Source organism: Anthonomus grandis, chromosome 1 (assembly GCF_022605725.1).
Source record: "Anthonomus grandis grandis chromosome 1, icAntGran1.3, whole genome shotgun sequence".
NCBI classification, from domain to species: domain Eukaryota; kingdom Metazoa; phylum Arthropoda; class Insecta; order Coleoptera; family Curculionidae; genus Anthonomus; species Anthonomus grandis.
In genome coordinates, this window is record NC_065546.1 from 54,377,585 (window position 1) to 54,403,063 (window position 25,479).

General features: G+C 31.7%; 2 protein-coding genes across 5 annotated transcripts; both read left to right on the forward strand.

The window, feature by feature from the left end:
* The first annotated feature begins 1,174 nt into the window (after positions 1-1,174).
* LOC126740409 (uncharacterized) lies at positions 1,175-11,157 on the forward strand. 4 transcript variants are annotated; one of them, XM_050446441.1, is made up of 17 exons: positions 1,175-1,348; positions 1,409-1,542; positions 1,600-1,707; positions 1,761-1,838; positions 1,900-1,989; positions 2,040-2,102; positions 2,161-2,270; positions 2,324-2,405; positions 2,468-2,598; positions 2,646-2,727; positions 2,787-2,902; positions 2,950-3,005; positions 3,057-3,236; positions 3,316-3,488; positions 10,236-10,646; positions 10,706-10,857; positions 10,912-11,157. In XM_050446441.1, the coding sequence occupies exons 2-17, from the start codon at positions 1,478-1,480 to the stop codon at positions 11,037-11,039; spliced, it is 2,025 nt and encodes a 674-aa protein (XP_050302398.1). In that variant the 5' UTR covers positions 1,175-1,348; positions 1,409-1,477; the 3' UTR covers positions 11,040-11,157. The 4 variants fall into 4 exon arrangements, with proteins under 4 accessions (XP_050302398.1, XP_050302408.1, XP_050302382.1 ...); XM_050446451.1 differs by having other exon boundaries at positions 1,175-1,344; XM_050446425.1 differs by having other exon boundaries at positions 1,175-1,344; positions 1,477-1,542.
* Positions 11,158-17,793: 6,636 nt separating this feature from the next.
* On the forward strand, positions 17,794-18,781 carry LOC126736055 (uncharacterized). Its single transcript, XM_050440260.1, has 3 exons — positions 17,794-17,921; positions 17,979-18,101; positions 18,183-18,781. Exons 1-3 carry the CDS (start codon positions 17,910-17,912, stop codon positions 18,558-18,560), a joined length of 513 nt encoding a protein of 170 aa, XP_050296217.1. The 5' UTR covers positions 17,794-17,909; the 3' UTR covers positions 18,561-18,781.
* The last annotated feature ends 6,698 nt before the right edge of the window (positions 18,782-25,479 follow it).

Below are 25,479 nucleotides of genomic sequence, written 5' to 3' on the forward strand. Positions count from 1 at the left end.
AGTTTACAATCAAGGTGCACGATACAAAATACAAAAGCGCCACTTTAGGCGCCCGGCGCATGTACCAAAATTTTACACGCCATTTGAAATTTAAAAGCGCCACGCCTGGCAACCCTGTATGCAAGGGTTGAAGCAGACGACGTATTAAAAAAAAACGTTGCGAATACCATCATTGACTCTACTGACAGATGTCATTTAATAGACGACATTTTAAGAGGTTAAGTGTCTATTATTACCAATTTTGAAAGTTGTTGAGGCTTAATGCCAATTTTAATTTAAAAAAAACCAAATACAATTCATTTTAATTTTACTGGAACCATATGGAGTTTAAAAATCCAACATGAAAGCGGTTGAAGCAGCCGACTTATTAAAAAAAACGTTGCGATTTTCAAGATGACACTAATGACAGATGTCATTTAACATTGTAATAAACCGATTCCAAGCGATCTATCGGTTTTAACCGCGGTTAAGCCCTTGGTTCACCTTGAACAGTCCCTTTATAACATAACCAATCGTGTCCGCTTGGACGTGTTTGGTTGAAGTAACTTCATAATTTGTCAGCTGTCACTATCATCATTTTGTTTGTTTTTAAGTAATACCCCAGACGCCAGTTATATTATATGTAATTAGTTCTTAAACATAAATATCAAAAAAGAAAACTTATTAGCCATAATAAATTTTGTGTCATTTTTAAAAAGGAAATAATTTGTTGTTTGTTTTTATTTTTTCCCGCACTTATTTCAATATCTTTGACATTTGACGTTTAGAAAACAGCTCCGGACGTGGGTAATTACTGTTCCAAATTGATGACATATAAGGGCTAATTGGTGACGTCACGTATCTCAAGCGATTATAACTATAACCGCTTGGACGTGTTTGGTTAATACCATTTAGGAACGGTAATTACCGATAGACCGCTTGGAATCGGTTATAGACATGTGGTTAATTATTATATCAGCTATTTGCAGCTTTAAGCAACAAATTAAATTAGCTTCACAAGTACGAGCATGTATTTGTTTTTGTCTTTTAATTTATAGACTTATCTACCATAACGTTATTTAAAGACATTCTGGTAATAGTCCCCTAATTGAAGGTAGTGTACTATGAGCAGCTTGCAACGCTGCAAATTTTTTTCGACAATAATGACATGACATTGACAGCTGTCATAATTTTTCAAAAAAACACGTGCGTTAAAAAATTTTGGGAATTTCTGCAATTTATGTTATACTTTAACATTTAAAAGGACAAATGATTAATAATGGTAAAATTTGAGCTTAATAATGATAAAGAGCAGTCTAAAAGCCTAATGATTCATGGTGGAGAGCCTACGAGTGCTGCTGATGAGTAGGTACCATTTGTTTTGATGTAATCTTTGTGTATAATATTACCAAAGAAATGTTATTTGTAGTTTTTCTACTGTAAAATTATCTTATCTTTGATACCTCTCATCTCCTATCAGATATATTTAATTTGCAGTATGGATCAGTTAAAGAAAAAACTAAATTCCCCATTAAAAGCTTTGGATGAGTCTAAATTGGACAGGTAAAGTAACCATTGTACATAAAGGAATGTTTACTTAAAAACTTTCAAATGTTTTAGTACCCATGGGTACTCCTTACATTCAGAAATAGATTTAGATGCTTCTTATGAAGAAAAGATTATCAAGGATATCATTGGTAGTATGAGGAAAGCGCTTAAGAGCAACAGGTAAGCATTAAGACTGCCTTAATCGGTTTTTATTTATTTTTAAAGTTTTGCAGCTTTAGTAGCAAAAGTAGTCCAAACAAAAAACTAAATGGCCATAGTACTTCATCTGATTCGGAAGTCAAAGATATAAAGTAGGTATTTCTATATACAGTGCCCCTCGCAGATATTATGTTAAATCCAAACCTGTTTCAGTATTAAAAGAAAGAAGAAAAAAAAGAAAGATGAAGAACTGCAATTTAATTCTTCATTTTGTCATAGTGACAGCAGCAGTAGTGGTATCTGGTAAGTACAATCTAAATGTTAATAGTGTCCTTACTGAAGAAGGCTTTTAGGAAATTAAAAAAGGAAAAGAGAAAACTTGAGTTTAAAGAAAGCTCGGATGAGAAAAGTCCTCAGTAAGTTGAGGTTATAGCTTGTATTAAAGGTATCTTACAGTGAAATTCCATATTTTAGCAAAGCAAAAAAGAAGAAGGCACATATTGAACTGAGTGATAATAGTAGTAAATTAGGTGTATTTTCGCCAACTTTTATGAATGAAACAGTGTCCATTGAAGACATTAAAGGTACGTAAACATTTTTTAATGATGACTTCATGAAAATCAGTAATTTTTTGCAGAAGAATCAACCAAGAGCATTAAAAGTTATGCATGTGAACTTAATGAGTCTAAAGAGAATTCAAGTGAGGAGAAAACTTCTCAGTAAGTTCAACTCTGAGCTCTATTGTATTGATAGTTTCCTATAGTGAAATTCCACATTTTAGGAAACTGAAAAAAGAGAAAAAGAGGAAGGCGCATATTGCCGAAGTAATAGAAGAAGAGAGTAAATTGGGGATTTTCTCTTCAACTTTTATGGATGAAACAATATCTGATTTGAGCAGTATTGATTTTAAAGGTACATATAAAGAGTATGTTAGCAGCAAATCATGCTTTTCTTTCTAGTAGTATCATCCCACAGTCTTAAAAGCCTTGCATGTAGCCTTAATGGGTCTAAAGAAAGTTCAAATGAGGAGAAAAGTTCCCAGTAAGTTCAAACCACTCAAATTGTATTATTTTATTGATTATGGAAGTTTCATTATTTAGGAAACTAAAAAAGAAGAAGAAGATGCATGTAGCTGAGCTGAATGAAAAAGAAAATAGTAAATTAGACATTTTTACACCCAACACATTGTCTGATGACAGCAGTATAGACATTAAAGGTATATATAAACAGTATATTGACAAAAAATCATGCATTTCCTTCTAGAGGTATCAAAGAGAAGTCGTAAAAAATACAAAAAACTGTCACCAAGCGATAAAAAGGTAATATCTCTTAAAATCTCTTTTTTTTCATAAATAAATGATTATTTCCAGCTGGATTTATTATCCCCAGACTTTGAAGTGCCTCCCCTCCATAAACTCCTTAACCGAGTTTCCAAACCAAATCCAGAGCAGAGGGCACTTATCCAATTAAATCAAATAGCAACTAAATCGGGGAAGTACCTGAAACATGAAGATCAGCAAATTTTGGAGAACTGGCAACACTTTATACAAGTAATTAGTGAGGTTATGTATGACACATAACCTGTATATGCAGTGTCGCCAGAATGTTTGAAAAAAATTAGGTTTTTAGGTAAATGATTTGCCCAATGATGCAACACGTTTTTATTCACTGGACAAGAGGTTTATTCATGCCACTGATAAGCAGAAGTTTCTTTATTATTTGGCACGGAATATGCCGGAAAGGACGCCTTATAGTGTGTATCAGAGGTTTAAGTGTTTGGTGATGAATACCAAGCAAGGAAAGTACGTATATATTATTTATACATGAGTGAGGGGCACTTTTTTTTTCAAATTTCTGTGAATGTTTCAAAAATGGCTAAAATTTGTGTCTTATCATTTTAATTGAAGAATATTTTTACAAATTTTCAAAGTCTATTTCTCATATTTAGGGTTTCACGAGATTCTCGTGATTTCTCGATCTCGAAAGACTGTAGATGCTGCAATAACTCAACAGCCTTTAAAAGGTTAGAAGAATGAAAATGAAAAACTATGTTGGGAAATAAATTTTATTCATTTTAAACATAAGAAAATTAACAAAGCAAAAGAAACATAACATAGGTAAAAACTCAAATAATTTTATATTTTTAAAGGAAAAAAACTTCTAAACTAAAACATAAATTCTAGACATTTAAAAATTAACAAAACATAAAATAAAGATTAATAGAAATACGAAAAGTATAGATAACAAAATTATTGCTTATGCACTCATAAATATATCTTTGTTGCATAGCCAAGAATTTAAACATAGTGAAAATTGAGCCAATTCTCCAGTCAATCGGCTTCGTTCTTTTCTAATTGTCAGTGTTGCCCTTGAGAACAGTCTTTCTGCAGGAACTGAAGTGGCTTGTATACCTAAAAAATCACGAGCCATTTTCGATAAATTTGGATAAATGGCTTCGTTCTTTCTCCACCACTAACGTAGAACTAACGTAATACATTTCTTTATACAAATTTTCGAATTTAGTTGTGGCTTCTTGTTTTAAGTTTTTTCCCCAGTTCATAAAGTTAAATGTCTCAGTCTTATGTCGTGGATCCAATATTAATGCAACATAATATATCCAATTGGTTTTTGAATAGTGTTTGACGATTTTATCCCTTGCTGCTTGAAGAGCTTCTATGACTTTTTCGTCGATTGTGTTCCTATTTGGACAATTATCGCCCAGGTTTTCAATTTATCTAGAAGCATATTAACTCCTAAGACGACCATAGGTAATGTGCAGTATTTTTCGCTTTGAAATGAATCGGATAATGTTTTAAAAACTTTTAAATAATTAAAAATTCTGCTTACTAGCTCCCAATCTTGAGACGGAATAAGATAATCCTTTAATTCATCATTATTTTCACACAAAATATTTAGAGGTTTTTTCATTCTTAGAGCCCAGTATCAATAGCCATATGGTCTGAGAAATCTACATCAGTAAAGTTGCTTACACAGTCACTTACATTTGTAAATATATTATCGAGACAAGCGCTTCCTCAAATGCATTCTGTTATTAAACTGTTTAGACTATAGTTATATTAGTTTAGTTAGTTTTTATAATAGTCGTCTATAGTCATTTTAATTGAAGAATATTTGGATTAATTTTCAGTTGTCTACCTTAGTTTTTTAGTTAAGAACACTGATGAATAATTGGAAAAAAAATCTTTCAAAAAAGGATTTTTTTCAACTTTTTATAAATTTTTTCAAAAAACGCTGAAATAGGTGGCATATCATTTTAATTGAAGAATATTTGTGCAAATTTTCAATTCTCTACCTTTTTTAGCTTTTGAGTTGGGGATAGTTTGATGAATTTTTGGGAAAAAAATCACCTCGGTCAAGAAATAATTTTTTAAATTCAAAGTCAAATTCAAAAGTTCTTTATTTGTCTAAAAAATATAAATTTAAACACATAAACCCAAGTAGGGAAGCAAAATAATTTAAATGTAGCATAAAAAAACATACAAAAAAATTATTATACATTAACATAATGCAGTCATGAGTAGTAACAAGCAGTTTTGCTGTTCTGTGAAGGATGTATTAATTAAAAAAGCATATTACTGCCTAGAAGTTTTATAGGGATGTTTTGTAAGTCTTAAATATTTGGCATAGATTTTTTTATATATTATTGTCCATTATTGATACATTTCTTTTTGGTTGACATATTGTTACTAAAACCTGTTTTTAGAGACTTTTGCTTCTTGTTACTGTATCCGTGAAATTTTATTCTTACCTGTATTTTTTTTCTGCATTATTGTATTTTTGCTTTGTTTATAACTCAATGTTGAAAAACAATAAAGCATATTTGATTTGATTTGAAACACAAAATATTTAAAATATTGCAAAAAGGCTCAGAACATCAATCACTATCTATCGACTAATTACAAGGTCGGTCATCCCGATAGAATTCCTCAATGCAATAGTATGCTTTATTTAAAAGTTCCCTTTTTAGTAATCGACGAAAGGCTTTAAGATTTCTAATAATTCTAAGGCCAATTGGCAAATGGTTATATAATTTTCGCCCCTCATAATTCAAAAACTGCTTTAAAAGGGTTGTTTTGGGCAATGGCAAAGGCAGATTACAACTCTGACGAGTATCGTAGTAAGAACCCTGAAGCTGAACGCGATTTTTAAAAATTAAAGTAGAGGAGAGTGTTCCACAATCAGACACAAAATAGATTTTGCTAAGTATTGACCTTCTTTATTGAACCAACCAAACTATGATTATCACTAAAATAAATTAAGACCAAACATAAGTTTTTATGGTAGAACAAACATCATAAACCAAAAACTAATTTAAAAAAAGTTTGTTTAACAAAGGAAGGACAGTTGTCTGTTAGTGGAACACACATGTTCCACATCCAGACACTGCATGTTCCGCAATAAGACAAAAGGTAATAATGTTTTAACGAACTTCTAAAGCTGAAAAATTTTTACTTCAAATAAGATTGTTGCCGCTTTGTTGTTCCCACATGTGCTGGTTTTGGTAACACCATCTTAATGTTTTCCAAACATACCAATGAGAGTCTTCTATTTTGGGGTAAATGAAGCTGTTATTATACTTAACGGACTTTCTCAAAAATTTGTCCTCGCATTCCTTATCCTTTTTACAGAACGCTTCAGCTATGTAATAGATTTTTTTCTTTTTGTTCATAAATTCTATCAAAATAAAATCGCCTGGCTCGCCTGAAAGTTCTGGCTCTTTATTAAGCTTATCTAGAAGTGGTGGTGGATCGATTTCTCCTACAAAATCAATATCATCATCGGAATTTTCGGTTACAAGCATCGCCGCGTCTTCATTTTCTTCATCTGTTGAGTCTTTATCGATTACTTTTATTTTCACGACCTTATCCTTCTTAACACTTTTTTCTCTTTCTCGCTCCATTTGTTTAGCTTCTAGGGCGATCTTTTCTGGAGTGTCCGTGGCGATAATACTTTTAGCTTTTTCTCTCTTCTTTCTCTGTTTTTTCGTTCTTCAGCTTTTGGGTATCCTTTAAATTGTTGTGGACGAAAGTTTTTTTGTGATTTTGTGTAGGTGTTGTGTTTAAACTCACTGTTACTAAAACTAAGGAGTCTGACATTATATTTTCTTCAATGCATTTTGATGTTGATTGTTGATTTGGATCCATAAGTCGTTGAGCTTCTTCATTGTTTTGATCCACATTTCTATCAGGTACGCAGCTAATTGCAAAGTCGTCATCTGTAAATATGAATTGATCGAAGGGATAAATCCTAGTTTTTCGAAATCCGGATTTGATATTAGCGGGAGTCATCGATTTTTCAAATGCATAAGCAACACAGCCAGCGATATCAAAAATAGAAACAGGTATCTCAGGGTGCTCTAAAAACCATATTTGTAAGGCAGTATTGTAGAATGATTTAAACGAAAAAAACACCGAGACATCTAATGGTTGCAGCTTGTTGGAAGTATGTGGCGGTGAGGTCCACTCCATTTTCCTTGGCTAGATTTATTCCTTCTATCGTTAGATGACTCTCGTGATTGTCAAAAATTAGGAGAGAAGGGTTTTCTTTTGTGCTGGACGTATGTTTAATGAAGTGCCTTACAACGCTTGGAAACAATTCACCAGTCATCCATCCAGAATCGGAAACCAATCCCAAAGTAGCATGCGGTGCTCCATAAGTCATCCGAGGATTACCGAGAACTTTTTTCGTGGAAAAATCATGACTGGTGGTATTGTATTCCCGGATGCTGATGTAATACAACAAGTGGTGACCAGTAAACCTTGTTCGGCGCTCGTGCAGTAAGAGACCTGCTTGATCCCTCTCTGAGCAACAATCTTTTTCGGTTTTTGGACGGTTGTGGTGGCAGTTTCATCTAAATTATACATTCTTGTACCGCTGTAAAAATTTCCATGGTTCTGAAACACTTTTTCCAAATTTTTGAAAAAAAGTCCAACATTGTGTTTATTGAATGATGTCGCTCTGGAGAGGCTACATCCTTCCGGCTGGCAAAGACTTAATTCTGCATGTCTGGACATAAATCCAAGGAACCATTCGCGTCCAGCTTCCTTGTTTGTTTGCCAATTTTCCGGAATTTTACAATTATTAACAGTTGCCATTTCATAAGCCAGTTTTCTGATATTAATGACCGTTTGTCCGTAACACATTTTTGAGCAAATTAATACGTAATCGTCTAGGGCTTTTTCTTGGTCTTCAGAAAAAACTTTCTTACAAGCATAATTTGGAACCATTTTAATCTCTTTGGTGGGATTCTGTTTTCGCCTTTTTACATATTCATAAACCGTTTGAAATTTAAAATTGTATCTTTCATCTGCTTGTCTTAAAGATATCTTCTCTTCGGTGACTGCTCTAATAGCAGCTCTCTAGGATTGTTCATCAAATTGCCCTTTATCGCTTTTTTCCTGAAATATAAATTAAATTTTTACAAAAACAATTACTTTTTCAACAACACTCCAAACAAGCGTTGTGTTCAACAAACATCCTGTCTGAAGGTGGAACACAACCTACAATACAAAATTAAATTTAACTGTGACCTTCATACATAACCTACAAAAGTAAACTTGCTTATAAAATGTCGACAAAATAGCCCAAAATCTGATCTAAAGTTTGTTTTTGTAAGACTAGTTTTAGAAGAAAAATTAGAACATATAATATCATATCAACGATAGAAAAAACTTACCTTGAAAAACGATTTTTTATTAAAAAATGCACAAAACCAAGAGAACAGCGTTCAAATTATGTTTACCACATCGGCGTGTAATAACCGCACTATCCGAACGAAAAACGTCAAACTTGCGGCGGGAATTTCAAAATTACATGCTTGGAACATTCTCCCGTACATGTTTCCAACATAAAGAGAGATATTAAGGTTAGAATTCTTTGAGTCACAAAATGCGGTCTGCAACTTTCTTTTTTGGTTGATGTTCCTAAGAAATCTAATTGCGTTTTTCTGTAGAATGCAAACCATATTCAAAAGACCCTGACTGGCCACTACCCAAAAAGGAATGCCATACCTGAGATGTGACTCAAAAAGAGAGAACTAAGCTGTTCTTGCCAGTTCAGGACCCAATTCCTCTCTAATTGCTTTTACTGCAAAACATGCTGATGAAAGTTTCTTGCTTGAGCACATTATGTGTTCCTCAAAATGTAGTTTCCCATCTAATAGGATTCCCAGAAACTTGACAACCTCTAGACTCGGAACGCGGTTCTTATTTTTTTATTAGAAAATGTGTATAATCCTATCTCTAGATCTGAGTTTCACAAATTTGTTTCATGCACCTAGGTGTTTACCTGTATGTGCAGAAGTTTCTTATACATCATTCCTAATATTAAATTATGACACAAGTGAAATAATGCCTTCCTGTAGCCTTAACTTTAACTACTAATATTGATTATTAATAACAACATTTATATTCAATGATTATTGAGATAGTTTTACATTAACAATCACCAAGAAATACCCATTTGATCTTAAACAATCTGACAACACATCACAATAAATTACAAAAGCAGTTATTTAAAAGCAGATCCTCCACATTACACCCAAAGCCGACAGCATGTGTTTTACTAGAGTTTAGAGAGAGGCGGTTGGCATCGAATCATTCTTTAATAAGTTTGAGGTCGCTTGATATTATATGTTTTGAATCCTTTATATCCCTTTCTTGCCAAAGAATCGAATTGTCATCTGCAAAAAGAGTAAAATTCCCAGAGATGTTGAAATACGTGTCTAATCATGTTTATTAAAGAATAATTGTAAATTTTTCCTTTATTTTATTTATTTATTGCAATACTTCACAAACACCACAAAATTGGTAATTACATGTAAAGTTCTAAGTTACAGATTAATTAAGCCTTAAATTTAAAACAGAAGATAATATAATTTAAAAAAAAATAAAAATTATAATAAGAATAGAATATAAAACTTAATAGAGAGTTAAAAAAGTCTTTTAAAGAAGTACTCAAAATGTCTATCTTAGTTTGAGTAAACACTTCATTTACAGCAGTCATCATTCGGTTGAATGGGGATAAGTTGTTATTTGGATCAACCTTAAACAATTTTTGATCTTCCAAATGATTAATTTTTGGTACATTTAGTCGAATATAATTGACCAAGTTACAGTCTTTATAGTTAAAGTTATTTAATATATTGTATAAAAATATCACAGCTTGTAAAGTTTTAAATGAAAAACTGTCCAGCATACTTTTATAAGACACTTTGTATGGATAAGAGTTATTATTCAAAACATAAAGATAACACAGAAAACTGGACTTTCTCTATTTTATCTATGTGCACAGATTCTAAGGGCATCCATATTTGAGAGGCATATTCAATGTCAGATCTAACTATTGCATTATATATTCTTACTATTGTAGCGATTTTGAAGTGCTTAGTATTGAGGATAAGAAAACCCAATGCTTTAAATGTTTTTTTTTTAAATAAGTAATGACTATTAAACTGAAATAGAATATAAATTTAATCATATACCCTGTACCTTATCCTCAACACTTTATACCACGCTTTTTATTTGTAGATTTTCCCAAGAAGAAGACGCCTATATCCTAAAAAAGCTAACCAAAAAAAACAAAAAAAAGAACTGGGGTGCAGTAAAGATCGCAAACAAACTAAATCGATCGGTAAAGTCGATACATAAACGCATTGAAATCTTACAAAACCAACACACGCGAAAGATAAAGTTTAAAGGGCAAAATGCCGCCACTTTTATCAAATATCTGATTAAAGTCACGGGGATTCCTAAGTATGACGTCGGCCAGTTGAAGGACCGCACTATCACCGCTGAACAGTGGGCCAAACTATCCAGGAAACTGGACGGTATACCAGTGAGGGTTTTACAGAAGGCTTGGCTCTGTAAACTCTATCCGGCGCTGTTTATTCCGGACGATGTGGACGATATGGCCGACGTCAAATTTAAATTGATTCAAGTGTAGGTTTTGTTTTCTAATTTTCATTTTTTATTTATTTAGCATACGATTTTTTTTTTAGTTTATCCCAGAGCAACGAGACTGAGTGGAAAAGTATCAGTTGGGCCAAATTCGTGCCCCATTTCGAGGGATTCACCGGCTTAAGGTTGTACATTTTGATGAATCAGCTGGTGAAAAAATACGTAGCCCCTCATAGAAGGCACAGTTTAAAAAGTGAATAGTGTTTAATTTTTAATATATTTATTGTTTAATAATCATTTATTTTAGAATGTTTGAAGACTTTATTAAAAGTTAAAAGGGAAGAAATGCCAAGCAAACCGATAGAGAAAATTTCATATGAAAACGGAACAGTGAGCCAACGTGGTGTGATTTTGGTTAAAGAAGAGGACGATTAAGTTTTAACGGCATGTATTAAATAAGTGTTATTTAGTTTCACATTTTAAGTGCGCAATGTTCTTTTTTAAAAATTCTATTTTGAGGCCATCGAGAATTAAATACATATTTTATACAAAAGAGAGTTTTTTTTTGTGGCATTTAACCATGCAGCCAGTTACAATTTTTATTTGATTTGCGGTTATTACGTTTCGCATATTTCTAACTACTCTGATAATTGATTTAAAAATATTCTTTATCTTTTATGCAAATTATGCTTTTTTTTTTAATGTTATCTTATTTTTAATATCTAGATATATTCAATTTATAGGGCGGTTCTTAGCTACATTATCCTATCCTAAAACATTTAAGACAGTGAGCACACCTCACGCCGCTAGCAAAGTTTACAGAATAGGATATTAGTATTATTCAGTTTATTAGTTTACAGAATAGATAGGATTCAAAGGCAATTTAAAGGGATTATAATATATAATTATCATCAAAATATAAATATTTAAAGTTTGCTTCACGTCAGCACCTCATCGCTAAGTCAATCTCGCCATTTTTGGGGAAAAATGTATAAACTCCATTGCTTCAAATATGATAGTAATATTCGCTTTTGCGTTAAAATAAAAGAAAAATACAATGTAATGTAAATAGCCAAGAATAAAAAAAATATAATGCTCCAAAGTAGTTAGAGGTCCATAAATGCAAAATTAATTTCATATAAAATAAGTAAGACAAGGATAAGTTACACAAAGAATTATTTATTAATTTTTGTTAAATGGGTGCATAACTTTAATGGATCCGACATACCCTAACTATTTTTTGACTGTTTGAAATAGGAAAAATTATTTAAGCAGATAAATTTGGCTTTACGTGAACACACCTAGTTATTTTTAATTCAAAACTGTATCACTTTAAGTGTTTTACGAAAAAAAAAATTGTTATTAAATTTCCTTAAAAGTTTGCATAACTTTAATGGATACGATGAATTATATTTAACACTTTATTCAACTGTCCTATTTAAGGTTAGAAAATTTTACATTTATAACGAATCAGTTGCTCATAAAATATAAATATTTATATGTGCCGTCACGTCAGCAAACAATTGCTAAGTTAATCTGGCTATCTTTGGTAACTTTACAACTTCTATTACTTGAAACATGTTATTGAAAAGTAACTATTTATTGAATTCTTCTTAAAAGTGTGCATAACCTAAAAAGATATGATGCACTTTAATTTTTTATTAATCTTTCTTAATTAAATATGGCATTAAAATTATAGTCACAAATAGTTATTAGGTTTTCTTAAAGGGGTGCATAACTTTGAAGGATGTGATGTACTTTATCACATTTTTTTTTAACTGCCTGGAATAAAATGAAAATTTCTTCAGGTAATTTTTTATTGTTTTTTATTCAGATAAAATTCTGATTGTTCTAAAATAAGTTCCTATGAGAGTTCTTGGTGCATGTAGGGTTCAAAAATGAAGAAATTTAATACCTTAACTGGTCTTTAACCGTTAGGTTTTTTTGTGCTATTTTTATAAACATAAACCTAATATTTGTTATTTACTTAAGAGCTAATGACGAGTATGGCTCGTTTATAATTTTTCCAACCACCAACGGCCGCTTCGCGTTGTTAAATATATAAATATCCCCCACGTGTAACCAGATATTTTTGTGACTTTGGAGACTTGTCATACACTCTGAGATATAACACACTCGGTTCTCAGCCCCTTTGGAGTTTTCGGTTTTAATTTTTAATTTATTACAGATGCTCTCTCTCTCGGCGTTTTTTGTTTCTCCTTGTGTAATATTACAATATGAATATTATTCTCTACCGAATGATTATTTATTTAACAGACAGGAGATGATTGTTCATCCTTTTATTATTAAATGCCTTTAAAAAAACATTGTTGTAACTTATCGATGGCCCACGCACGACTTTTATTACCGCCTTTTAGTAAATAATTTAATGGGTGTCATATGATCGTTTGCCCTTAAAAGTGTATTATTAGCTGCGTTAAATAGACAATAAAATTTTTCAATAAAAATTTCTTAAAAAATAAATAAATAACGTTCCAGACTTAATGAAGTGAGGATCAAAGCCGAAAAGCATGACAAACCGACACTTTATTAAGGGGCGCAGAAAGGCTCCACCTGCAGGAGAGAGATAAAAATAATATATAACTAATTATGCGCATTGCTGAACTTTGTCTTGCCGTCAGTTTGTTATGCTTTTCTTGCAAATACTCCTCCTTTTGTTTTATGAATTTAGAATATTTAATTGGGTACAGTTCGTTTAACTAAACGACGTACGACTTTTCAGGTAGAGGAACTTTTAGGCCAATTTTTGTCCACAGTAAGTCATTTAGTACACCAATTCTTTTGTCCGCTTGGACATTTTTACCCTGTTCCCAATCTGGTCAGAACGGTAGCGGCATTTAGCAAGAATTTTTGGGTTTCTTTTTATTATATTTAATTGCCCTCGGCCCATTTTACTAGAATATCTTGTAAAATCGGTTTACGATATCTGCCTCTTATGTTCTCGTCTTGTTTCACTTTTAAGCGGAACTTGTAAAGAAACGATTTTTTATATAGAAAATAAGAAAATGCAACGGAGAGCTTTGTAGATGGTATTTAATAAAGTTAAATTTTTTTATGGGTCCTCAAAAAGTCAGAAAAATATTAATTAATATGTAAATCAATGTGAATGGAAATTAAAAACAGTGATGAACATAGTGCAAAAAATATTTATCTTTGAGCAAAAAATGGGATTTGAGATTTTTGTAGTTGCAGTATCAAATATGACTCAGAGTGAAGACATATAGAAGAGAGGAAATTCCAAACATTCTAAGTGCCTTTAGCTATTTGAGAATGAGACTTGAAAGTAGGATAACTATTCTAATTAAAAATCTAAACTAAATACTAAATCTTACATTTCTAAGGAAGGTAATTAGATAATTAAATATTTGTGCATTTTCTAGTGCCAATAAATGCATCATATTAAATTGACTAGCCACTTTACATTCCACGCGTAAATTAACCACTAGCATCTAGATTTCTTGAGTATATTTTTTATATTCAAAAATATGTGATTTATGTCACCTGTAACATTACAATTTGTGCACAGATCAGTAGGTAATACTTTAATTTTGTTGAGGTGTGCTGGGTAGCAAGCATGTCTTAATTACATACGAATTATAGTTGTTTTAAAACGCCTTGGCACGTTTAGTTCACTATATGCCAGTATGCAGAAGGTATTTTTGGAATTAATTTGCAATAACTTGTTGGAGATTCTTTGCAAATATTTTCCCAAATATCATTCCATTTGATATTTGTATTTTTCCTAATTATTGCGTTTATATTTTGACTAAAAAATCTACCAGCTCATTACCTTTAATACCAGTATGAGCCATAGAAATGTTACGTTTTTGTTAAAAAAGGATAAACGACGTATAATAAATATTATGGGGTTAACTTTATAAGACCAAGCATACCTTATTTCAATGCCTTGAAGAACAGACATGGAGTCCGATAGTATAACATAGTTTTTGTTACTGTCTTGTAAGAAAAGTTTAAGTGCGTCTCTAATGGCAATTGCCTCAGAAGTAAATATGCTGTCAATTTTAAATTGATATTGAATGTCGTAAGTCAGAGATGTATGTATATTGCATCTGTATATATGTATACTCTTATCATGCTGTGATAATTCTAATTTAAGTATGTTTTTATTTAATATGGAGCTATCAGTAAACGAAGGATATTTAACCACACATGTTTCAGCAGCGCTAAAAAAATCAAATTTGTGTTTAATAAGGAACTTAGCACTAAGCATGCTTCGGCGCAAATAAAGAGGAGGTTCCAATGCTTCAACTAAAAGTGCCCGTGAAGGGGTAGAACTCATAGCACCTAAACTAATGCGCAGAGCTTTATATTGTATGACATCTACTTTCTGTAACAAACTATTGAAATCAGAACCATAAAGACAGGATCCATAGTCAATAATTGGTCTTATGTTACTCTTATAGAAAAGTAAGGCTGTTGATACATCACAGCCCCACCAAATTTTAGTGACATATCTTAGAAAATTTAATTCTGGTTCACATTTAGAAATGATGCTGTTGATTTATTCTCTCCAATTAAGTTTTTTGTCTAAAATTATGCCTAGATATTTTAATCATTCGTTAAGTAAATATAACTTATGTTACGAGTACGTGTAAAGATACATACACTTGATTTTTTAATAGATATTTCAAAACCATTTATGACTGAGCAGTTCCTTATAATATTAAACATGTCATACAAACTATTCAAACATTGGTCATATTTTTTATCAATACTGTATATACAAAAATCATCAGCATACTGTACTAAACTATATTAACATAATAAGGTGTGTAAGTCGCTAGTGTATATGTTAAAGAGAAGAGGGCTCAAAACTGAGCCTTGGGGTAAACCCATACAAATCTAGAGCCAACTATTTCATTCTGAGTATTTCTTATGAAAACTTCTCTTACGCAATATAATAAAATAATAGATTGTGCATTATTTTCTGGTATAAGAAAAAATATTACTAATTTGTGTTTTAGTATATTTAAGTTTACAGAGTCATATGCACCCTCTATATCCAAAAACAAGGCAGTTCGATATTCATTTGTTGAGAAACAATTTTGAATCAAAAGAGAGTCGTTATTGAAAAATATCCCCCTTTTTAACTGCCCCATGAAACTTGACTCATAAAATAAAATTTGATAGTACCGTAAAACGGGATTACTTGGGCAGGTTTTGATCTATTTTGGTACTATAAATCCAAATTCGCTTGGAAACTTAAACTTTTTAAAATTGCATTAGGCCTTGTGTCCAACTGACAGTAGATCGCCTGAATTTGGGTTGGTTTCATCAAGAATGCAGAAATTGTCACATCAAAGCTCAAGAACCACCTATTAAAAGGGTGCAGGAGATGCTAAATGCTTGCTAATGCTTTAGTTTTGGATTCAACAGGTGTTGGAGAAGAACTGGGTATGCACCATAAAACTGTGAAGAGTATTTAGAAAAAACATGGATACAAATGTTTTCGATATTCCAAAATTCAGGAGGTGTTTCCTTACCAGTGGCGAAGTATGGCATTTTGTGAAACCATGATGGAACAGGCAAATAAAAGTGAAATTTTCTTAGAAAATATTTTGTTTTCAGACGAGTCCCCTTTTCCATTGCATGGTAGACATAATCCTTCCATTGTTCTTTACTGGTCTCAGGAAAATCAGCACAGAAGTTTTCAGTTACGTACTCAGTACCCTCACAATTTGAATGTTTGGGCTGGTATTTTAGGTAAACATATTATTGCACCATTTTTCATTGATGGTACTTTGAACGCCGAAAAATGCGTTGAGTTGTTACAAAATCAAGTTCTTCCTGCCGTTCAACTCCTCCCTGATATGGACTTGCGATCAGTATATTTTCAACAAGATGCCTGTCCTGCTCATAAAATATGGTTAGATATTGGTTAGTTAATATGGTAGTAGTTTCCTAAATCTATAGTGTGTCCAATAATTTTTTTAATGAAAAAATAACTATAAAAATATAAGTTCAATGCCTTTTACCTTTTTATTAGTTGATTAATCAAATAGTTTCCTAAATTACGAGAGTTGTAATCTTCTCCTGAAGATGCTAACATCGTTAACGAAACACGTGTCGATAGTACAATAAAGAGTTTTGGTTAGTGGTAAAACTGTCTCGTAATTTGAGTGTCACACCAAAGGTTGCAATAATAGGACGAAATAGTTTCCAATTTGATTATTCTACATCCTTCGTACATTATGCATATTCATCAAAATGAAGAAACATCTTTCGACCAGTATGTGGATGTCTGATGTACATACCTATAAAAATATGAGTCCAATAGCTTCTCAAAAAAAAAAAATTCATTGAACTCTTGGTAAACTAACGATACTTTTCAAAAAATCTTTTAGACCGTAATTGACACTCAGTTTGGAGCACTCACTTCAAATTCCAAAATCTCAAAAACTATGGGACTATTTTCTTTAAATAAAAACTATGGGATTCAGAAAGGTATTCGTAGAATTGTTCCTTAACTTCCAAATCAGTTTAACGAATATTTCCGGAATTATGGATACTTTTATGGAGTAGATGAGCAGATTTGAGCGTCAAGGGCAGCGCTTACTTTAAGTCCAAACTCTTCAAAACTACTACGACTAGTTCCTATAAATAGAAAGCATGGAATTCAGGTATTGTCTAGAATTCCTAAATTAGAAATTATTTTCTGTTTTATTGCGCCTAAAATATTTTATTTCAAAATTAAGAAACAAAGATGATAAAAGACTAAAAGAGAACTTTTTTTTTGAAAATACCCCTAATCTAATGTTAAATGTGCATCATTTAGCAACAACATGGTAGATTGCACTTTGCGGTACAACGGTGAATATTAGAGAACTTTTATCATATTCCTCTGGTAAATCACATTCGCTTGCCATGGGCAAACTTTACAGAATGTTCTATATATATTACCGAGATTATTAGAAAAGTACCTTTTAAAGAAATATGGAAGACTTATTTTTTCCTATAGTTGCAATTTACAGCTGCCTGGACGGAAAACGATTATTAAAAAATAAACATTATTCTAATGTTAAATAAGCATCACTTGGCTACCAAATGGAATATTTATCTTTGCGGTAAAATTTAAATATGAGTAATAACTTTAAGCTACTCCCTTGTGCTAATTGCGTGATATTTATTCACATTTTCGATGCTAATTATACTATTCTAAATCGCAGAAAATTTTACGCTTGAAAATTGAAAAAACAAATATTTTCCTAGCATGTATATAAAACAGAAGCGGGTTATTTGTTACGTTTATTAATTACATTCGGTATGGCTTACCACGTAAGTATATACATAAAGTATAAGAATAACTGAATAAAACTAAATAAAACTTTGCAGAAAACTAATTTATGGCTGCTTATTGTCGCGGTATTACCAGTACTGCGGAGCCAGCCGTTAGAAGAACAGCCTGTACAAGACAAAACAGTGCCTCCAGTAGCGAAAATCCAAGAAAACCATAATGTGAGTACCAAATCATTTATCCTCACATACCCCGTCCGGTGTTGCCAAGCATTTCTAATAATAAAATCCCTCCTTATTTAGACTTCAAATGAAAATGCAACAGACGAGAGCTATGTGGAAGAGACTTACATTGAAGTCTTACTGCCTGGGATTCCTCAAGTAAACTCGAGCCTTCTACAGTCTTTGCTGAACTCCTCTTTTGAATCTACCGCGTCCACCACAGAGAACACGGATTCGAATGAGCGTCCCAAACGTGAAAATGAACAGAAATTAACTCCTCTGGCGAGTTTCCAGGCGGGAAAGGACAGTACGGTGATACCTCCTAAGAACCAGGAAGAATCGACTAAAAATCCGATTCGGGTCGCCAGAGATGTTGGTGGTGAAAAGGCAACGCCGCAACAGTCGAGTACCAGTACCGAATCGGTTGTATATATAACACCACAAAAGCCTATAAAGTAATAAATGACAAGTAGTATACTTTTATAATATTATATACCTATTATATTGAAAGCCAAAATACGTCTTAATATCAGAAGAATACAAAACCTTACAGATAAAGCCTCAGGTAATTATAGTGTAACAGCTAAGCAATACTATGTATACTTAAATAGCAAAAGCAAACAAAATAAAATGTATGGTCACGAAAAAAATTGAAAACATTAAACGTGATAATCTACTTATATCGATGTATGTGTCATTATTTACCAAAATAATAACCCAGAAAAACACATAGATATAATAATATAAAAGAATGGAAAAATTAAATATTATTTGAGAAATACTCATCAATATTCGAGTCGAAGTGTTTGCTGTCGATGGAATTGGCAAATATATCTTGAGTAACGAACGTGTATTACTAATATTACACATTAGGCATACTCTTCACAAATGTGGCCCATGTCCATCTAAAGGCTTCCTCTTTTTGGAAATATAAAAAGCCAATGGATATCCAAAGCATGACACAAATGTCACAAAACTAGACGGCCATAGGACCAGCAAATAAAATTGTCCATTGGACGAATAATTTGTCATTTTAAAGGAAGAGATGTATAAAACAGCATGACCATTCAATGGCCCTCTAGGTGAAGTCCTTACAAAAAAATTATTTTGTAAATCCAAATAATTATGGCACAAAAAATTGATGGAGATTTCCCAGATAGCAAAAAGATATGTTTAAAAAATCTCAAAGACATCGTATTTACCACATGAATATCTTGAAGACTTTTTTGCAATAAAATTCATTATTGAGGCGTCAGTAAAAGTATTTATTTTAATATTTACCCATACACGTTATAATTAAAGAAATATTAACACAAAACAAATCACAAAATATATAAATAAAAAAATATATAAAAGAGTTTTTTTAACTCAACTTATGTTATGTTTAAACTCCTACCTAACTGCAAAAGCTTAAACTACAAGCTATAAAATAAAAGATTCTTTACATAAAAATTTGTTTTGTAATGATATTTCTGGAGTGAGGGTTCTAGGCTGAGAGTATAGTTTTTATAAACAAAAGGTTTCCAAAAATACAGCCTTAATTTCTCTTTACTTGTTATGGCATAACTTTTTGTCTAGGATTTGAGACTTCTTCAGATGGCTGTTAAGAAAATGTTTGAAAAAGAAGCTGTTACAAACGACAAAATTAAAACTTTTTAAAAATTATAAGAAAATACGAACCTAGCATACAAACAAACAAAGCAACAGTTATATAATTATAGAACTCACGAGTAAACCAACAAACACAAAGTTGACTAGAAATATAAATCGTTCAGTCACTTAAAAAATCCACAAAAAAAATTTAAATTAAACTATAGTATCAGTATCGACATATATCAGTTATATTATACCTATATAAAGAACAAAAATATGACCTTCAAGACAGTAATATTTTTCCAAATCAAATACTTAAAACCTGCGTTTGCACACGGAACATTTTTTTGTGTTCTGGTTTGTTAAAATTCTTATTTCAGTGAAATTAGCAGTCATATAACTTTTTTTTAAATAGTCTTTTTAGTTAAAAATAAGTTATATTTAAAATTTGGTTATATTTCATATTGTTGAGGATAAACCTATAATTTTGCAAGATATTCTGATCACTCTGTTTATGAACATTTTTGTAATTGTTTATATAACACGATCGGCTCTATTCTATGAAGGATCGTAATAATATTAAAGTTGAACTTATGCCCTGTGGTTTGTGAAGTAACTGAGATGTTTGACCATTATAAGACGCATCTGACAAGAAAGACAATCAACCTTATAAACCACATTACTCTATTCTTCATAAGAGGAATGAGATCTTTAATTTTAGGAAAAGATTACGTTGGTTGTGTTCAAAGAAGACCAAGCCACTGCAGTATTTAGTGGTTTGAGAATGTTACTCATTTCATTTTCTAAAAATGAAGCAAAAGGCAATTTTAAGTAGATTACTTCCCCATTTCTAACTATGTTGCTGGTTATACTATGTGTCGAATGAAAGATATTTTTTAATTTCTTAAATCTCTTCTTGATCGTAAAATCCAAACATTTTTCAGGAAAGCTGTTTTTTACAAGGGTAATTAATTCAAGATTATCTTGAATAAACCTATCATCAGAAAGTAAGACTGCTCTATCTACGAGATTATTGATAGTAGCAATTTTATATTTATTAGGGTGATAAGACATAAAATTTAAACTCGACCAAGTGGGTTTTCCAAACCAATTGGTTTGTATTTTTCCTTGAGTAACATAAATGATGGTATCTAAAAAATTAATACAATCTGCTTATAGTATCTCTAACTTAAATTTTAATCTGGTCAAAAAAGTATTGAATTTACATATCAAAGATATCTTGAATTTTATTTTTACGAGCAAGTAGTAAAGTATCATCCACGTATCGGTAATAAATAAGTATTGGGAAATTCATGGCTGATAAAATCCCTTATTCTAGCAATGCAATGTCAGCAATCATAGAGCTTAAAGGAGAACCCGTAGGGCAAGCATAAATTTGTTGAAAAATCTTACCGTCAAAAGTAAATACAGAAAATTGAAAAATAAATTGAATTATACAAATAAAATGATGAAAATTTTCTCCGATCTAATATTTATAGCCAATAGGTGTATTGGTAAAGAGAGAAACCACATTTAGAAAAATTAACTGGAAGTCTGGATAGATTTAAAAGTTCTTCTCTTTGAGTTCAGTTACAAGTTCAAAGGATTTTTTTATTGTATATGGTGAGCTAAAAGTAAAGGGTTTAAGTAACTTAGAAAAGTATGCAGCTAGCTTATATGTGGGACAGTTACTTGTAGAAAAAACAGGTCGTAGAGGCATATCATGCTTATGAAATGTAATAAACTATTTTACAAAACCAAATGCTTGATCAAGTCTCTTTAAAGATACTCTTGGCATTACCACCCAATGCCCTTCAGGCATTTGTAAGTTCATTAAATCAATCTTTCACTTCAAATACATTTCCCGATTACCTTAAACAAGCAATTATTGTTCCGGTTCATAAAGGGGGAGATTGCAACAGTCCTTCTAATTTTCGACCAATAGCTCTCTTTCCTACCATATCTAAGATTGGTGAAGGTGAGAATGATATCTTTTTTGATTTAATATTCTAAGCGCGGCACAGTCTGGGTTTCAAGAGGCCAAGAGATCGTCATTGCTCTGAAAAACTACAGACTACTACAGGGGTTCCCCAAGGTTCTGTACTGGGGCCGTTATTATTTCTTCTCTATGTTAACGACCTTCCTTTGCTCCCCATAAAAGGTAGGGTTACTATGTTTGCAGATGACACCACCATCATTTGGCATGGAAAACACATTGACCAACTGAAAATGTTTCTGGATGCTGACTTGCTTATGATTAGGGAATGGTGCAATGCAAATCGGCTTTGTTTTAATACGTCAAAAACAAATTTGTTAAGTTTCAAATGTTCAATGGATTCTGTCACTATCAATGAGGAGCTGATTTTAACTCCACAGTGTTGCAGGTTTTTGGAATTGACAATTGATTGCAGACTCAAATTTCAGGATCACATAATTAAAGTGTGCAGTAGGGTGACATCAGGTTGCTATGTCCTTAGAATAATTTCTAAGAACTTAGATGTTTACATTGCAAAAAATGCTTATCATGCCCTTGTGGAGTCACACCTTCGCTATGTGATTTGATCATGTGCCCACTATCTTTTTAACACATTATTTGTTCTGGAAAAAAGAGCAATTAGAGCTCTTTGTGGGGTGAGATGTCGTGTATCTTGTCGGCATCTTTTTGTGCAAAATAGAATCTTGACCCTTTTTTGCTTATAGATGATTGAAACAATAACTATGGTATTCAAAAAGCACCAGCAGGAAATTGTAGGAGGCAGTTCGTTTGGAACTCGTCTTACATACACCCGTCGGTTGCCCATTCCACATTCAGAGCAGGTGAGAACTTATTTTATTTACATGGGTAAAAAAATGTTCAATCACCTTCCTGTTCGTATAAGAAAACTTAACTGTTGTATAAGATTTAAAACCCATTTCCTCCCAGCTAGCCCAGCCAGCATAAAAAGCATATCAAGCGATATCATTGTTCTTGTAGAAACATGGTTATATCCAAATGAAACACATTTTTATAATATCGATGGATATCAGGCAGTTCATTCCTGCAGGGACTCTAGGGGCGGGGGCGCGAGCATTTACATTAAGAATACAGTGCATTTTAACAAAATAGACTGCAGTGATCAAACAGAACCCTATAACTGGGTGTGTATAGAACTAGATAAACTTAAACTGAGTGCAATCTATAGACCTCCATGGTATTCACCAAATGAGTTCCTAGATAAGCTGGAATCTGTGATAAGTAAATATAGGTCTAATCATATTATTTTAGGTGACTTTAATATTAATCTTTTAGATCAAGACTCTATAATTACTAAAGACTATAAAAATATGGTTGCATTAAATAATTTTTGTTTTGTCAATGAGATTAGTCCTGCCAGCGCCACTCGAGTCTCACAAAGTAGAACAATAATAGATCATGTGATTTGTACTACTAACAAAAAAAATGAATGTGATATTAGTGTAGAAGATACTTCTTTATCTGATCATAGAAAAATTTGTTTAGAAATAAGCGCAAATATAAGGAAATTCAAGCCTGGAATATTTGTTCAACGTCCCGTACTAAATATACAAAAATTTAAACAAAAACTCCAAGATAAGCTAATAGAAGAAAATTTAGATTCATTTCAAAATTTAATTAACGTAATTAGCAATTGTAAAATAAAATCAACAATTAATAAAAAAATTAAATGTCGACAAAACAATGATTGGATAACACCAGACTTATTAATTTTAATTAAAGAAAAAGAATTGGCGTATAAGAAATATAAAAAAGCTCCAGAAAATAATAACTTCAAATTAAATTTTACAAGGTTAAAAAATTCACTAAATAATAAAATAAAAGCATTAAAAAATGCGTACTTTAAAAACAAATGGGCCCAAGCAGCACAAAATACAAGAAAACAGTGGGATACAATAAATCTGTTTTTAAATAATAATTCTACTAAAAGCAATATAAACCAAATCGAAATTAATGGTCTATTAGAAAATGATGATAAAAAAATTGCAGACAGTTTGAACAAATATTTTACGGAGGTAGGTGCGACCATAATCGAGGACATGCGGACTGATACAAAAAATATATTAAAACAAGATTTTAAGGAGATTAAATGTGATAATAGCATATTTTTTGAGCCGACAGACAGTAATGAAATAAGCAACATAATATTAAGCCTAAAACGAAATGCGGCTCCGGGCCATGATAAAATTACAATACTTGATCTAACTAATATAAAAGAGTACATATTAAATATACTAGTCATACTTATAAATAATGCATTCAGCATAGGCGAATTTCCTCCTGACCTCAAAATATCTAAAGTATGTCCAATTCATAAATCTGGTCCTAAAACCCAATTAAATAACTACAGGCCTATATCTATAACAAGTGTCTTTTCAAAAATTATCGAAACAGTGATTAAGAGGCGGATGATGTCATTTATAGAAAAATATATCTCATACGATTTATACCAATATGGGTTTCTTAAAAACAGCAGCACTTTAAGTGCTACTATAGATCTCCTTAACTATGTGTCAGCTAATTTAGATCAAGGCAAAATTGTCATAGCAGTTTTTGTCGATTTAAGAAAGGCATTTGACGTAGTTAATCATGACATATTATTAAACAAGCTGGAAGAAATGGGTTTTCGGGGATCTGCACTGTCCTTGATTGGGTCATACTTACTTAATAGAAGACAATATGTACATGTAAATAATAAAGAAAGTAATATCTTAACATTTAACTGTGGTGTCCCTCAGGGGTCAGTGTTGGGACCATTACTATACTCACTGTATGTTCTGAGTTTACGGGTAGCAGGGTTAGACGCCCAATATTATACATTTGCTGACGATACTGTATTATTGTATTCGGATAATGATTGTGATAGATTGGTTAATAGGGTAAATGATGATCTAACTAAATATAGTCAATGGTTACTACAAAATAATCTTAAAATAAATTTGGACAAAACCAAATATATCCTATTTAAACAGAAAAATAAGACAATAAATCAAGTTAGAATATGTCTAAATGGTGCGACTTTAGAAAATGTAAATAATATAAAATATTTGGGACTTACACTGGATGAGAATCTTAATTGGAACGCTCATATTGACTACTTAAAAAGTAAGATCTTAGTAAGCCCTTTACAGGAGCATTTTATAAATGTAAGCACTTCTTAAGTAACGCAGCTAAATATAAAATATATAATGCTTACTTTCTTTCAAACTTGCGGTACCTAATTCCAGTGTGGGGAACCTGTTGTAAGTACAATTTTCAAAGAGTTGAAATTTTGCAGAGTAAAGTACTCAAGATTTTATTTAATCTTGATTATTTTATGCATGCGGGGGACATATTTGAAATATTGAAAATCCACTCAATTAGTCACATACTTAAAATAGAACAAGCAAAATTAATATTTAAAATAATTAATAAGCTACAAAAATCAAATTACACTATTGTTTATTCTAGTGAAATACATGCACATAATCTAAGACACAACAATATTCTAAGTAGTGCTAGAACAAACATTGCCCTTAGAAACCCAATCAACGCAGCGACACAAACCTATAATGATCTGTCTTATGAAATAAAACAAGAAGCTTCTTATTATAAATTTATTAGAATGGTTAAGCAATCCTTACACTATTAACAAAGTTACTAATATGTAATTCTATGGCCACATTGTTACAATAACATATTTCTTTTAAATGTAACTTCGGTACCAATGCTAATATAAGCATTGCTTAGAAGTTTATTCATATATTGGACTTGTGTGTTTATTAAGTTTAT